The 16746-nt window shown below is 47.8% G+C and overlaps 1 protein-coding gene across 1 annotated transcript; it reads left to right on the top strand.

The window, feature by feature from the left end:
• Positions 1 to 4064: 4064 nt before the first annotated feature.
• LOC307013206 (pepsin A-like) lies at positions 4065 to 6569 on the top strand. The gene is made up of 9 exons (XM_079640493.1): positions 4065 to 4208; positions 4398 to 4539; positions 4652 to 4769; positions 5141 to 5259; positions 5347 to 5543; positions 5641 to 5757; positions 5847 to 5991; positions 6186 to 6284; positions 6368 to 6569. The coding sequence occupies exons 1-9, from the start codon at positions 4150 to 4152 to the stop codon at positions 6500 to 6502; spliced, it is 1131 nt and encodes a 376-aa protein (XP_079496619.1). The 5' UTR covers positions 4065 to 4149; the 3' UTR covers positions 6503 to 6569.
• The last annotated feature ends 10177 nt before the right edge of the window (positions 6570 to 16746 follow it).

Below are 16746 nucleotides of genomic sequence, written 5' to 3' on the forward strand. Positions count from 1 at the left end.
ATACTGCGGGGATACTGTGGGGATACTGTGGGAATACTGCGGGGATACTGTGGGGATACTGTGGGAATACTGTGGGGATACTGTGGGGATACTGTGGGAATACTGCGGGGATACTGTGGGGATACTGTGGGAATACTGTGGGGATACTGTGGGAATACTGCGGGGATACTGCGGGGATACTGCGGGGATACTGTGGGGATACTGTGGGAATACTGCGGGGATACTGCGGGGATACTGTGGGGATACTGTGGGGATACTGTGGGAATACTGCGGGAATACTGTGGGGATACTGCGGGGATACTGTGGGGATACTGTGGGAATACTGCGGGGATACTGCGGGAATACTGCGGGGATACTGTGGGAATACTGCGGGGGTACTGCGGGGGTACTGCGGGGGTACTGCGGGGATACTGCGGGGGTACTGCGGGGATACTGCGAGGGTACTGCGAGGGTACTGCGGGGGTACTGCGGGGATACTGCGAGGATACTGCGAGGATACTGCGGGGGTACTGCGGGGATACTGCGGGGGTACTGCGGGGATACTGCGAGGATACTGCGGGGGTACTGCGGGGATACTGCGGGGGTACTGCGGGGGTACTGCGGGGGTACTGCGGGGATACTGCGGGGGTACTGCGGGGATACTGCGAGAATACTGCGGGGGTACTGCGGGGATACTGCGGGGGTACTGCGGGGGTACTGCGGGGATACTGTGGGGGTACTGTGGGGGTACTGTGGGGGTACTGTGAAACTGCATTAAATAACGGTAAAACACAGTTATACTTCAGGAATAATGCAGTCATATATCAAAAATACTGCATGAATATATCTGTAATGCTATGCAAATATATAATTACAGCAATACATATTACCTAAAGTAATACACAGTAATACACAGAGTAACTACAGTAATATATCAGTAATACTACAGTAATACTACAGTAATACTACAGTAATACTACAGTAATATATGAGTAATACTACAGTAATACTACAGTAATACTACAGTAATATATGAGTAATACTACAGTAATACTACAGTAATACTACAGTAATATATGAGTAATACTACAGTAATACTACAGTAATACTACAGTAATATATGAGTAATACTACAGTAATACTACAGTAATACTACAGTAATATATGAGTAATACTACAGTAATATATGAGTAATACTACAGTAATACTACAGTAATATATGAGTAATACTACAGTAATATATCAGTAATACTACAGTAATACTACAGTAATATATGAGTAATACCACAGTAATACACAGAGTAACTACAGTAATATATCAGTAATATATCAGTAATACTACAGTAATACTACAGTAATACTACAGTAATATATGAGTAATACTACAGTAATACTACAGTAATATATGAGTAATACTACAGTAATACTACAGTAATACTACAGTAATATATGAGTAATACTACAGTAATATATGAGTAATACTACAGTAATATATGAGTAATACTACAGTAATACTACAGTAATACTACAGTAATATATGAGTAATACTACAGTAATATATGAGTAATACTACAGTAATACTACAGTAATATATGAGTAATACTACAGTAATATATCAGTAATACTACAGTAATACTACAGTAATATATGAGTAATACCACAGTAATACTACAGTAATACTACAGTAATATATGAGTAATACTACAGTAATACTACAGTAATACTACAGTAATATATGAGTAATACTACAGTAATATATGAGTAATACCACAGTAATACACAGAGTAACTACAGTAATATATGAGTAATACTACAGTAATATATCAGTAATACTACAGTAACAGACTAACCTGCTGCCTCCTGTCCGACGGCCTTCAGCTGCGTCCCTCTGACCTCATCATTATTCACTCAGTCATTCATGTATGTATTCATTGATTGATGTTTGTATTTGTAATAGCTCTAGTATTTATAGTAAACGTAATCAATAGCTTCACAACATCCACTCCAAAGCAAGAGTCCAGACGGACTGGATCATAAGCCGCATGCTGGAGAGGATGTGCCACTGTGAGGAGGCGGGTCATACGCACAGATTCAGGGGCTGCCTCGTTCCTAAACCCCTCTGGGGACGATGTGCCACTGTGAGCCGGAGGGTCATACACACAGATTCAGGGGCTGCCTCGTTCCTAAACCCCTCTGGGGACGATGTGCCACTGTGAGGAGGAGGGTCATACGCACAGATTCAGGGGCTGCCTCGTTCCTAAACCCCTCTGGGGACGATGTGCCACTGTGAGGAGGAGGGTCATACGCACAGATTCAGGGGCTGCCTCGTTCCTAAACCCCTCTGGGGACGATGTGTCACTGTGAGGCGGAGGGTCATACGCACAGATTCAGGGGCTGTCTCGTTCCTAAACCCCTCTGGGGACGATGTGCCACTGTGAGCCGGAGGGTCATACGCACAGATTCAGGGGCTGCCTCGTTCCTAAACCCCTCTGGGGACGATGTGCCACTGTGAGCCGGAGGGTCATACGCACAGATTCAGGGGCTGCCTCGTTCCTAAACCCCTCTGGAGAGGTGTCCATAGTGCCATCAGGGAGGTTCTATGTTAGGATATCAACTTCACCTGTCTCTCCTTTCACTTGGGGAATATGGACTCTGAGCTACCAAACATTGACCAATATCTTTTAAAAATCTGTATGGAAGCAAGTAAGAAGCCATAACAAGGCGATGGCTCTTTCAGGAGCCCCCCACCATCGCTCCATGGGTAGCCATCAATAGATCACTTGTTAGACTCTTTCATCCAAAGCCACTAACATCCAGAGTACTGTGGACAATCCCCACAGGAGCACTTTGGGGTGTCTCAGGGACACAACGACATGCTGACTGCAGAGGGGTTTGAACCTGTCCCCCCTGATCCCAGCACCATCCACTGCGCCACAGCCTCCCTTCATTGACAATAGTATGGAGCACATGGCTTTCAGCCTGAGACTAGAACGAGACGAAGGTGAAGCCCTGCCCAACGCAGAGAGGGGATAGCCTGCAGCCGGTGTAAAGTGTGCAGCTGGTGATGGCCTCCTCCTGACCCCGTAGTTATAGCCGTGTTTCTTATCTATTTCATTCAGTTTTGTTTTGAACTGTCTTTGTTGTTGTTGTTGTTGTTGTTGTTGTTGTTGTTGTTGTTGTTATCTGTTCCCTCTAGCTGGAGGGTTGGGATGTGAGTCCCTTTGAGGTGTTGTATGCTAAATCTACCATTGTCCCGAAGTATACTTTTATCTGATGCACTTCCTGCAAAACTGTCTGTGTTCTTTTTTCCTGTAAAACCTGAAAATAAAAATTAAGTTACAAAAGAATAACTTCCCGACGTCATGACTTCAGTCCCTTATCATCAAAGACTACCCAAAGCTTACATTTCTCTAATGGATTGAATTACTCAACAAGAAATCACAGCTTTTGAGCTGTGGCAAAAGCTCCCTTTGTGAAACCCAACGGAGCTAACATGAATAAAACATGTTGTGTTTTATTCAAATAATGATTTAATAAACGATGAAAATATGATACATAACAAACTTTGCAGTTAAAGTCAAACTGAGTTTCTTTTGTGTGTTGCTGTTATCACGTAACCTCAGCTCAGCGGTTATCATCTCAGCGCCAAACAGGAACTCTGGATATCAAATCGCTCGATCTAGATGTCAACACATCAGACTGCGCGCTGGATCTGTCATACGTTTGCTTTGCCATTAATATAACCCAATGACGTGACACGTGACTTGGGTTAGCACTTTGGGCTGAAGCGTCTCAGGGACACGCCGACATGCTGACTGCAGTGGGTTTGAACCCCCTGATCTCAACACCAACGCACTAACCCACTGCGCCGCACGCCTTGTCGGTTAAAGAAACGCTGTTCTCAGAATCATGTTTCCTGAGACTTGTGACTATCTAAAGAATATACAAACTTATCAGCCTCATACTTCGTCTTACAGTAAATTGCTGACAGGAATTCCAGCAAAGTTTCCATTGTTCATTTGTGTAACGCTGTTTGCTTTTTGATAAAAGGGAGCCGCTTGTTATCTCCAGCTGATACAGGATATCACATCGTGTGGAAGGGCGTCTGGAGGCACAGCCTCGAGCTGCTCTATATAAAGACTCTGCCGCTGGAACCAGCCATAAAGTGACATGATGAAGTGGCTCCTGGTCCTGCCTGCCCTCGTGGCGTTCGCCCAATGCTTCCACAAGTAAGTCCTGCCTAGCTGCTCGCATCTCTTTGACATTTTACACATGAATAGGCTGAGGTGTGAAAGGCAACCTCTCCATCTCCTCAGGGTGAGCTCGCTCTGAGCTGTCACACCTTTCAAACTAAGTCCTCTTTCTAAAGACATTTGTACAACTTGCTGATTCTTTTGGTATTCGCTTTGTGAGCACAGGATCCCCCTGATCAAGGGAAAGACTGCCAGGGAATCCCTGCAGGAGAAAGGAATCTGGGAGGAGTACAGAAGGGAGCATCCATACAACCCCATGGTCAAGTTCTACCAGAGTGGAACTGAGTCTATGACCAACGACGCTGACGTGAGTCCAGGCCCAGACCACCTAAAGCAGTTAGCCTCTTCAAGCATAGCATCTATTTCCTGTCAAGTACAGCATTGAACTCACTAACCTGTGTTACTTTGTGTCCCTCTAGCTCTCATACTATGGTGTGATCTCCATCGGCACCCCTCCCCAGTCCTTCAGCGTGATCTTTGACACCGGCTCCTCCAACCTGTGGATCCCGTCAGTGCACTGCTCCAGCGAGGCCTGCCGTAAGTGATCCCAACGCTGTAAGAGCTGGACCATATGCTTCATGCTTTTGGATAGTGTTTCACACAGTGGTGGAAAGTAACTATATTTACTCAAGTACTGTGTAAGAACAACTTGAAGGTTCTTTTACTTCTGCAACGTATAAGTAATGCAACCGTAATAGTAACTCAGCAGTTTGATTATATCTCACTGACAGGAGCCATTGTGCAACATCAGTTCTATCTTTAAAGTACATTTCACTCTAAAGAAGTCGGTGCTTTTCTCAGGACTTCTTTTCTTGATTTTAAGAATTCAACTTGTAATGCAGTATTTTAAGTTGTTTTACTTACTAGAGATTTACCTAACATTTGACAAAAACCCAATTCCTCTGCAGAGAACCACCGTAAATTCAACCCACAGGAGTCCAGTACTTTCAAATGGGGAAACAAGCCTCTGTCCATCCAGTACGGCACCGGCAGCATGACTGGATACCTGGCCAGTGACACTGTTGAGGTAACCAACTAAAGTCTATTTGGACGTCCAACAGGCGTGGCTCTGTGGTCTGTTGAACTGTGACTGACAGCTCTCTTGTGTATCCAGGTGGGCGGCATCTCTGTGGAGAACCAGGTGTTCGGACTCAGCCAGACAGAGGCTGCCTTCTTGGCTCACATGGCGGCTGATGGCATCCTGGGATTGGCCTTCCAGACCATCGCTTCTGACAACGTCGTGCCTGTCTTCGACATGATGGTCCAGGAGGGACTTGTGTCTCAGCCCCTGTTCTCTGTCTACCTGAGCGGGTATTGAAACAGGGTGGACATCTGTTAGTTGGCAGAATGTCACTTCATGTGACATTGAATTCATGTATTGACATTTGTTTGTTTTCTCCTCTGATAGCAACAGTGCACAGGGCAGTGAGGTGGTCTTCGGTGGTATTGACAGCAGCCACTACACTGGACAGATCGCCTGGATCCCTCTGTCCTCTGCCACCTACTGGCAGATCAACATGGACAGGTACAAAGGGAACAGAAACAAAATACTAACCACAAGCGTAAGTTGCAAAAAGCCTCCTAGTTTGATGGCCTGCTGTTCCTCCTCCACAGTGTCACCATCAATGGAGAGTCTGTAGCCTGCTCTGGTGGCTGCCAGGCCATCATTGACACTGGTACCTCCCTGATCGTTGGCCCAAACAGTGACATCAGCAACATCAATTCCCGGGTTGGAGCCTCAACCAACCAGTACGGAGAGGTGAGTCATCCCATGAGACCGGAACATTTGAAGTACATCTTCCCTATCTTCTGACCCCAGAGTAATCAGACATGCAGTGCGTCAAAACTCTCCAATACAACTCATTAGGCAGGACTTATACTTGCTTTAGCTGGAAAATACCAATAAACACAAGTACACGATACTCAGCGCTATGCGTGACCTTCTTCTTGCAGGCTACAGTGAACTGCCAGGACATCCAGAGCATGCCTGAGGTCACCTTCACCCTCGACGGAAACGCCTTCACCATCCCTGCATCTGCCTACGTCTCTCAGGTCAGGAGACTCACTGCCACAGAAACCTTTTTCAACAATATGATGAGACTGTGGGTGATACGTGTTCTGTTGTCTCTCCACAGAGCTCCTACGGCTGCAGCACGGGCTTTGGCCAGGGTGGCCAGCAGCTCTGGATCCTGGGAGATGTCTTCATCAGGCAGTACTATGCCATCTTTGACTCCAGCACTCAGACCATTGGTCTGGCCAAGTCTGTCTAAACACACGATTGATCATTTATCAGTGTGTATCTCCCTGTGGGGACTTGTCTGATTGAAAACTAACAAAAGGTGCAAATGGATTTGAAACACACGATTCAACAACATTGTAGCAGCCTTTGCAATAAATTGATTATAGCAACTGAAAGCCTTCTGTGTACTTTGTGTGTGTGCGTGAGTGGGACAGCGATGGACCATGAGAGATTAAAGGAAACGTCTTCAGGAACATCCTCAGCCTTCTTCCTTCTGATTCGGCTGCAGTCTCTCGATCAGCTATCTTTCTTTCAGCTTCTGCCTCCAGGCGCTGAATCTCCAAATGTTCTGTTTCTTGTAACACTTTCAGAACAGCTCGGCTCGCAGCGGCCTCAGCAGCGGCTTCTTGTCGTTTCACAGCAGACTGGTTCGATTGCTTGGAGTTGCTTTTGGAAGAAGAAGTGTAGGTGCTTGAGTCAAAGAGAGAACCTGCTTCAGGCCAATCTTTCTTTCCTCCTTCTGGAACCTTTCCCTCCAGGAGACTTGAGGCTCTGATGATGACACACTTAGAAATCTCTGCACACAGACCCGCTCTTCCACGCGTGTCCTGGTCTGGAGTTGAGATTGTACGCAGATCCTCATAAACACGTTGGACATCTTCTGACAAACTTGTGACATCATGAATCCTCAGAGAAAGACTCGTTTGAGATAATGGCCGCTTAGCTGTTTTCACTTGTGTTCTCCATTTCTCATAATTGTAGTTGAACTCTAGTTTTCTCTTCTTGCATTTCTCTGACCTCTTCTTAGCTGCTGTGCTTCAGTGTTATCCCCAGCTTCTCCTTGGGACTCTGCACCTCCCCTAACCTGAACTGTAGGCTCACTGGACTTACACATTAGTAATCACTACTTTAAAGTGACTCACTTTTATGAACAGCAAAATGCAGTGAAACCTTTTAATGAACTTTCAACACTTCCTCAAATGTAAGTGTGACTTCAATGAACCCTCTCAGACTTCACTAGAGGTAGAAATGCACTTAAAATAGAAAATGTGCAAAAAACAGCTTAATTGAACTTTAAATATAAAATATACTCAAAAATAAGACTTCAGAACTTCAATGAAATAACTTTCACTTATTATTCCCAAAACCTTTACGCCTTAATTAAGAAGCCTTAGGGGTACGGGCGGAACCTCCTGAACAACAACATGCCTGCGTTTTATCCAGTTTGTACACAACGATGGAGAACCTCAAACTGAACCAGCAGCAGTGGTCCACTGAAGAGACCAGCTGGTCTTCCGAAGAGGTGCAGAGGAAGCTGGAGGGGAGCACGCGGTCCAAAGCTATTCTGCAACAATTGCAGCGAGAGATGGCAGCCGCTGGTTATGACCGTAGCATTTTACAGATTTGCAACAAATTGAAAAAAAGAAAGAAGGATTATCGGGACCAAAAGAAAGAGCTCGGACGGAGTGGCAGCGGTCGTCCGAAAACAAGTCCACATTTTGACTTGCTAGACTCGGTCCTCGGAGACAGACCGACGAGTGGTTTGGGATCCACGGGGAATTCGCTTTCTCTCTCGTCAATCGGGTTGGAGGAGCAGTCGTTTAATGCTGGTGAGTTATGATTTACTGATTTGTGTTATTTGTGCCTTTTTGTTTTACAACATAATCTACACCATGAAGCTAACGACAGACCTGGCAATAATAGCTAAAGTTTACCTACGACAGCTACCGGGTGGTCACCCATGCGCTAGCATGCTAATGCTAACAATAATAAACAAAGGTATCCCCATGGCATAGACGGCGAACGCCTCCAATGTATCTTCTTTCTTCTCACTAACGATGTATGATTTGTTGAAGGGCTACTTTTGTTCATTGTGTTTATATTGTGCTTACAGACATATCTCGTTTGGAGCGTACTGTGTCGGAACCACCACTACCCGTCAGCGTGTAGCTCGCCCGTGCACATGCTTGGGTCTCCTCTTGCCACAAGCAGCTCTTCCCAGGAATCTCTGGTGACTCTAACCCAGCCAGTGAAACAAACAGGGTAAGGTCTCCAGTGGTCATGATGGTAATACTGTTCCCTGTTGACATGTATCATGGCATTGTCATTGTAGTAGTTGTTCAAGTTATGCAATTGCAGCCATAATAACAATAAAACCTTTTGTTACACAGTATATCGTTTACACCTCAGAGAAGGCCATGAATACGGGGTCGACTTCATTCTTATTTTTCCCTTTGTAATTAAAAGGAAGCGGGATTCGTCATCTGGCCTTGTCTTGTTCAGGGAGAAGAGTGACGCCAGGGACGAAGAGCTACTGGAGCAGACCCGGGCGATGCTTCAGGAGGTGCAGGAGACCAATGCTGACTTCCTACGGGTTTTCAACATAACTGCTTTAACAGAGCAGAATCGAGCAGAACAGGATCAACAGAATCACGAAGGACGAGCTGACCAGCCAAATGCTTGGCTTGTTAGACAGGATGGTGAAGGAGATGGAGACCAACAGCAAACCATGACCTTATCTTATAGCTATAGTATATACAGTATGTTCTCCACACCTTTTTGTGAATACTTTCTATACATTCTTTTTAAAATACACTTTATTTATATTATATACAGTACGAATATTGTCCATACTTTGTCTGTAAAATAAACACAAGTCAAAAGTCATGTCTTATTACATTTTATTTGTTCTGTGATCCACTGCAAACTAGCTAATGTCACGATGATAAAACACTGCACTAAGTGCGGTAGATGATCAGTACCCTTATCATTGTGTTGCCACACGATGCGGTATTTAACTTAAACACTGATGAGCTACTCGTATGCTAAGTCTGATTCTGCCATGCTTTCTTTAAACTAAATGATGCTCAATGAAATCGTTACCTGTGTTATCGAAAATAAATGTGTCATTGTGGTCACGTGGGAAGGTTGCTTACGTAGTACAAAGCAAAAAGATAGGTACAGAAATGTTCCGATGCACAAAACATTGCAGTTTCCCTTTATAAATCACAACCGACTGGAAATGCGGTGCAGCTTTTGCGGGCTTCACGTAACGCCCGTATCTGCTATAAATAATCAAAGAAACGCCCTTTCATTCGTTCTGACTGACTGCATGGAGAAGATCACAGGAAATGAGGACAGAACAGCTAAAAAAGACATCTCACACCGTACAGGTTTCTCAATTCTCTAATTTCCCCTCCTCGACTCCTCCACTCCTCGACTCCTCGGTCCTCCGCTAGTGAACCGGAAATGAATTTCAGCGCGCCATGTTGAAGGAGATCTAATTTCTCTAAATGCACTTCGAGGACCGAGGATCGAGCGTCGAGGAGCTCTAACCGAGGAGAGAGGAGAGAGGAGAGAGGAGAGAGGAGAGAGGAGGCTCTCTGGAGGAGCTCTAACAGAGGAGAGAGGAGAGAGGAGAGAGGAGAGAGGAGAGAGGAGAGAGGAGAGAGGAGGCTCTCTGGAGGAGCTCTAACAGAGGAGAGAGGAGAGAGGAGAGAGGAGAGAGGAGAGAGGAGGCTCTCTGGAGGAGCTCTAACAGAGGAGAGAGGAGAGAGGAGAGAGGAGGCTCTCTGGAGGAGCTCTAACCGAGGAGAGAGGAGAGAGGAGAGAGGAGAGAGGAGGCTCTCTGGAGGAGCTCTAACAGAGGAGAGAGGAGAGAGGAGAGAGGAGAGAGGAGAGAGGAGGCTCTCTGGAGGAGCTCTAACAGAGGAGAGAGGAGAGAGGAGAGAGGAGGCTCTCTGGAGGAGCTCTAACAGAGGAGAGAGGAGAGAGGAGAGAGGAGAGGAGAGAGGAGAGAGGAGGCTCTCTAGAGGAGCTATAACAGAGGAGAGAGGAGAGAGGAGAGAGGAGAGAGGAGAGAGGAGAGAGGAGGCTCTCTGGAGGAGCTATAACAGAGGAGAGAGGAGAGAGGAGAGAGGAGGCTCTCTGGAGGAGCTCTAACAGAGGAGAGAGGAGAGAGGAGAGAGGAGAGGAGAGAGGAGAGAGGAGGCTCTCTAGAGGAGCTATAACAGAGGAGAGAGGAGAGAGGAGAGAGGAGAGAGGAGAGAGGAGAGAGGAGGCTCTCTGGAGGAGCTATAACCGAGGAGAGAGGAGAGAGGAGAGAGGAGAGAGGAGAGAGGAGGCTCTCTGGAGGAGCTCTAACAGAGGAGAGAGGAGAGAGGAGAGAGGAGAGAGGAGAGAGGAGGCTCTCTGAAGGAGCTATAACCGAGGAGAGAGGAGAGAGGAGGGAGGAGAGAGGAGAGAGGAGAGAGGAGGTTCTCTGGAGGAGCTATAACCGAGGAGAGAGGAGAGAGGAGAGAGGAGAGAGGAGAGAGGAGGCTCTCTGGAGGAGCTCTAACCGAGGAGAGAGGAGAGAGGAGAGAGGAGAGAGGAGGCTCTCTGGAGGAGCTCTAACAGAGGAGAGAGGAGAGAGGAGAGAGGAGGCTCTCTGGAGGAGCTCTAACAGAGGAGAGAGGAGAGAGGAGAGAGGAGGCTCTCTGGAGGAGCTCTAACCGAGGAGAGAGGAGAGAGGAGAGAGGAGAGAGGAGAGAGGAGGCTCTCTGGAGGAGCTATAACCGAGGAGAGAGGAGAGAGGAGGGAGGAGAGAGGAGAGAGGAGAGAGGAGGTTCTCTGGAGGAGCTATAACAGAGGAGAGAGGAGAGAGGAGAGAGGAGAAAGGAGGCTCTCTGGAGGAGCTCTAACCGAGGAGAGAGGAGAGAGGAGAGAGGAGAGAGGAGAGAGGAGGCTCTCTGAAGGAGCTATAACCGAGGAGAGAGGAGAGAGGAGGGAGGAGAGAGGAGAGAGGAGAGAGGAGGTTCTCTGGAGGAGCTATAACCGAGGAGAGAGGAGAGAGGAGAGAGGAGAGAGGAGAGAGGAGGCTCTCTGGAGGAGCTCTAACCGAGGAGAGAGGAGAGAGGAGAGAGGAGAGAGGAGGCTCTCTGGAGGAGCTCTAACAGAGGAGAGAGGAGAGAGGAGAGAGGAGGCTCTCTGGAGGAGCTCTAACAGAGGAGAGAGGAGAGAGGAGAGAGGAGAGGAGAGAAGAGAGAGGAGAGAGGAGGCTCTCTGGAGGAGCTATAACAGAGGAGAGAGGAGAGAGGAGAGAGGAGAGAGGAGAGAGGAGAGAGGAGGCTCTCTGGAGGAGCTATAACCGAGGAGAGAGGAGAGAGGAGAGAGGAGAGAGGAGAGAGGAGAGAGGAGAGAGGAGGCTCTCTGGAGGAGCTCTAACCGAGGAGAGAGGAGAGAGGAGAGAGGAGAGAGGAGGCTCTCTGAAGGAGCTATAACCGAGGAGAGAGGAGAGAGGAGAGAGGAGAGAGGAGAGAGGAGAGAGGAGGTTCTCTGGAGGAGCTATAACCGAGGAGAGAGGAGAGAGGAGAGAGGAGAGAGGAGAGAGGAGGCTCTCTGGAGGAGCTATAACCGAGGAGAGAGGAGAGAGGAGAGAGGAGGCTCTCTGGAGGAGCTATTACCGAGGAGAGAGGAGAGAGGAGAGAGGAGAGAGGAGGCTCTCTGGAGGAGCTCTAACCGAGGAGAGAGGAGAGAGGAGAGGAGAGAGGACAGAGGAGAGAGGAGGCTCTCTGGAGGAGCTATAACCGAGGAGAGAGGAGAGAGGAGAGAGGAGAGAGGAGAGAGGAGGCTCTCTGGAGGAGCTATTACCGAGGAGAGAGGAGAGAGGAGGCTCTCTGGAGGAGCTATAACCGAGGAGAGAGGAGAGAGGAGAGAGGAGAGAGGAGAGAGGAGAGAGGAGAGAGGAGGCTCTCTGGAGGAGCTATAACCGAGGAGAGAGGAGAGAGGAGAGAGGAGGCTCTCTGGAGGAGCTATAACTGAGGAGAGAGGAGAGAGGAGAGAGGAGAGAGGAGAGAGGAGAGAGGAGAGAGGAGGCTCTCTAGAGGAGCTATAACCGAGGAGAGAGGAGAGAGGAGAGAGGAGAGAGGAGAGAGGAGAGGAGAGGAGAGAGAAGAGGAGAGAGGAGAGGAGATAGGAGGGGAGAGAGGAGAGAGGAGAGGAGAGGAGAGGAGAGGAGAGAGGAGAGAGGAGAGAGGAGAGAGGAGGCTCTCTGAAGGAGCTCTAACCGAGGAGAGAGGAGAGAGGAGAGAGGAGGCTCTCTGGAGGAGCTCTAACCGAGGAGAGAGGAGAGAGGAGAGAGGAGAGAGGAGAGAGGAGGCTCTCTGAAGGAGCTCTAACCGAGGAGAGAAGAGAGAGGAGAGAGGAGAGAGGAGGCTCTCTGGAGGAGCTATAACCGAGGAGAGAGGAGAGGAGAGAGGAGAGAGGAGAGAGGAGAGAGGAGAGAGGAGAGAGGAGGCTCTCTGGAGGAGCTATTACCGAGGAGAGAGAAGGCTCTTTGGAGGAGCTATAACCGAGGAGAGAGGAGAGAAGAGAGAGGAGGCTCTCTGGAGGAGCTATAACCGAGGAGAGAGGAGAGAGGAGAGAGGAGAGAGGAGAGAGGAGAGGAGAGGAGAGGAGAGGAGAGAGGAGGGGAGGGGAGGGAGGAGAGAGAGGAGAGAGGAGAGAGGAGGCTCTCTGGAGGAGCTATAACCGAGGAGAGAGGAGAGAGGAGAGAGGAGGCTCTCTGAAGGAGCTCTAACCGAGGAGAGAGGAGAGAGGAGAGAGGAGAGAGGAGAGAGGAGGCTCTCTGGAGGAGCTATAACCGAGGAGAGAGGAGAGAGGAGAGAGGAGAGAGGAGGCTCTCTGAAGGAGCTCTAACCGAGGAGAGAGGAGAGAGGAGAGAGGAGAGAGGAGAGAGGAGAGAGGAGAGAGGAGAGAGGAGAGAGGAGGCTCTCTGGAGGAGCTCTAACCGAGGAGAGAGGAGAGAGGAGAGAGGAGAGAGGAGAGAGGAGAGAGTATATATGTATATATTTATTGTGTGGTGACCACCTATTAACACACTGGGTTACATAATTCAGACATGGAACTACAGTAGGGGCATTGTTCCCACACGGACATGTTATGTGTTGACTACATTGTGTGCCCTCCTGTCTTCTCTCTCTTCTTCCCAGACTGCAACCGGGCAACATGTCCTTTTCTGCTCTCTAATAAAGTACCTTTTTGCACCTCCATTGCACCGCCTCCGACTCCCTATCTCTCGGAACTACAATATAAATATAAGTGTGTGTGTGTGTGTGTGTGTGTGTGGGGGTGTGTGTGTGTGTGTGTGGGTGTGTGTGTGTGTGTGTGTGTGTGTGTGTGTCTGTGTGGGTGTGTGTGTGTGTGTGTGTGGGTGTGGGTGTGGGTGTGGGTGTGTGTGTGTGTGTGTGTGTGTGTGTGTGTGTGTGTGTGTGTGTGTGTGTGTGTGTGTGTGTGTGTGTGTGTGTGTCTGTGTGTGTGTGTGTGTGTGTGTGTGTGTGTGTGTGTGTGTCTGTGTGGGTGTGTGTGGTGTGGGTGTGGGTGTGTGTGTGTGTGTGTGTGTGTGTGTGTGTGTGTGTGTGTGTGTGTGTGTGTGTGTGTGTGTGTGTGTGTGTGTGTGTGTGTCTGTGTGGGTGTGTGTGGGTGTGGGTGTGGGTGTGTGGGTGTGTGTGTGTGTGTGTGTGTGTGTGTGTGTGTGTGTGTGTGTGTGTGTGTGTGTGTGTGTGTGTGTGTGTGTGTATAAGTGGTCATGAACACATCTGTCCATCAGACAGAGGGCTGCTGTGCCTCCTGTCATCATTAATGGACGTCTCTTTAAAATGACCGCTCAGAGGAGAGGAGTTCTCATTTCTCTAACCGCCTGCTGCTTCCCCTCCTCTCTCCTCGGCTCCTCCGCTCGCATCTCCTGTGGGCGGGACTAAGTATCGAGGATAGGAGTCGAGGAGGGGAGTTATAGAAATGAGAAAGGGCCCTAGCCTTCCTCAGGCAGTGTGTTTGTACCGGGGACAGAGACCCCCCCCCCCCCCCTTGATGAGAAACTGTAAGAAATGATCGGGGTGTCCCTCCGGAGTGTAGTCATGACGACTGGATCTGAATGATGTGTTTGTATTTGGTGGTTTGTGTCCCAGCTGTCAATCAGCAACTATATATCCATAATCCACCAGTTAAAGGAAATACAACTAATGTGTTGTTATATCAGCTGTACAGTTTACCACATGGTGCTCTTAGTTTCCATACCTCCTGTGTTTTACCAGCGACTTATCAAGTCTTAGCAAACGGCATAAAACATGATTAAACGTGTTAGTATATAAACCATGCTCGTATCTACAACCTATAGAAATGCAACACGGCGTCAGTTTAGACGTAATGCTGTCCTCCTGCTTACCGCATCATTTATGAGAATACATTTCATAACATGAACACAACATATTCCAGGTGGTTTTAAAAACATATCCGTATTTATTTATTTCTCCCAGTTATGTTTCTGTGTGCTCTGAGGAGTCTCAAACAGGCGTTTGTTAAATCATTTGAAGATTGGCTTTAATCAATGTTTGAAAATGAATTCTTCATATCTGATAAATGAGAGGTAACATTTTATTGATGGTATTATTTCCACATCTCTCCATCCTTCCTTCTGCCAACGGGGTCGCAGTTTCTCGTCTCTCCCGTGTTTGTGCTTAGTGCGTACGCGTGGGTTAGAGTTTGCGTGGAGGACCGCACGTTTCCCCGCTAAATTAGTCTTTTATAAATCTCAAACATTGCGTAGAAACGGGCTTACGCCCTTTTCTGAGCGTATATCCCTTTATACATGAGGCCCCTGAGCACTATATGAAATACTGGCCAACACAGCAGGGCCTTTTATCAGGGCATCGGGGATTTTTAATTCTAGAATATTATTTTCCTGTTTCTAATCTTTACCTAATACTTTATTTAGGATTTACCAAGCGGTTTTACCGTTACGTTATCTTTCGCACCTTCAATTATATTGATGAAGATCTTTGTCCTGTCTTAGTGTTTGAGTTACCTTGTTACGAGCATTTCTGTCTCTCAGTGGGTAGTCCGGACTTCAAGCTCTGCTTTAATAGTGTCTGTTTGTTTTAGTCAAGATTATGCTAAAATATACTTTCCCCAATTATATTTAAGTTCCCTGAAGAGCCAACCTTCAGTTTAGAACATTCACAGTTTATTCAAGTTTCCATCTTTGAAAATTCCCGGAATTTGGCAACCCTAATTGTGTGTGGTGTTCCAGATGGAAAGCATAACGCTCCTTTGAGGCGGCAGCAGGGAGTCTGTGTGTCCAGATGGGAAACATGGATAACACGTTTCACCCAAACGGCCGTCATCGTCTAGAACCGATCTTTATGTATTTTTAGTACTTTTTTCTTCTATGCCCCCTTGTTTGAGAAAGTTGCAGGTACACCCCCATAACCCTGTTGGTGTTTATGTACTTTCTATATGTTAGAGCAGGGTTTTTCAAAGTGTGGGCCCCAACCCCCCGGGGGGCCGCCAGGGGGCGCCAGGGGGGTTACTCAAAGTTTGAGGGAAACAGGATATATTTTTTTTTAAGTTAGATTTTAGATTTTATGTTATTAATAACTGCATATCTATCAATCTGTGTCCTTTGATGTTATTAATAACTGCATATCTATCAATCTGTGTCCTTTGATGTTATTAATAACTGCATATCTATCAATCTATGTCCTTTGATGCCAAACTTTTCATATTTTTTGTTTTTGAATCACACGACCGCCCTTCAAGCCAATCAGAATCGAGCTGCGGCTACTGCGAGTGAAAATGTGCTCAGCTTTTGGATCAAGTGAGAGCTATGTTTCGCTCTGCAGCTGGATGAGAGCACAGACGGAGCAAACGTCACAGAATTGCCTTGCACAGGATTTAGAGGATTTATTTCAGAAGACAACTTTTGTTCAGCAAATATCATTTAGCAAAGCACTGGAAGGTAGGACCACAGGAAGAGACATGTTCAAAGTGTTAGATGAGAACACCATCTCAAACGGACGTGCCTGGTCTCGCTGTGTGGGCGTGTGTTCAGACGGGGCCGTGGGGCTCTGACAGGCAAAGACAGCGGAGTGACAGCTTCGATCAGGCAGAAGGCCCCTAATGGAGTGGCAACGCCCTGCATGTCCCATCGGGGGGCACTTGAACTCATCAATTAAAAAAAGAATTGCAACAGGGGGGTCCCCGCCAGAGGATAATGCTATAGGGGGGTCCCCGCCAGAGGATAATGCTAAAGGGGGGGCCCCGCCAGAGGATAATGCTATATGGGGGTCCCCGCCAGAGGATAATGCTATATGGGGGTCCCCGCCAGAGGATAATGCTATATGGGGGGCCCCGCCAGAGGATAATGCTATAGGGGGGGCCCCGCCAGAGGATAATGCTATAGGGGGGTCCCCGCCAGAGGATAATGCTATAGGGGGGGCCCCGCCAGAGGATAATGCT

The sequence above is a fragment of the Notothenia rossii genome, assembly GCF_949606895.1.
Source record: "Notothenia rossii genome assembly, chromosome: 1".
In the NCBI taxonomy this organism is placed as follows: Eukaryota; Metazoa; Chordata; class Actinopteri; order Perciformes; family Nototheniidae; genus Notothenia; species Notothenia rossii.

Bases quoted from the DNA above. Each gene is read 5' to 3' on its own strand.
- LOC307013206 (XM_079640493.1), top strand. From the start codon at position 4,150: ATGATGAAGTGGCTCCTGGTCCTGCCTGCCCTCGTGGCGTTCGCCCAA. The intron at 4,540-4,651 runs GTGAGTCCAGGC...GTGTCCCTCTAG, and splicing joins CTATGACCAACGACGCTGAC to CTCTCATACTATGGTGTGAT. The intron at 5,758-5,846 runs GTACAAAGGGAA...CCTCCTCCACAG, and splicing joins TGGCAGATCAACATGGACAG to TGTCACCATCAATGGAGAGT.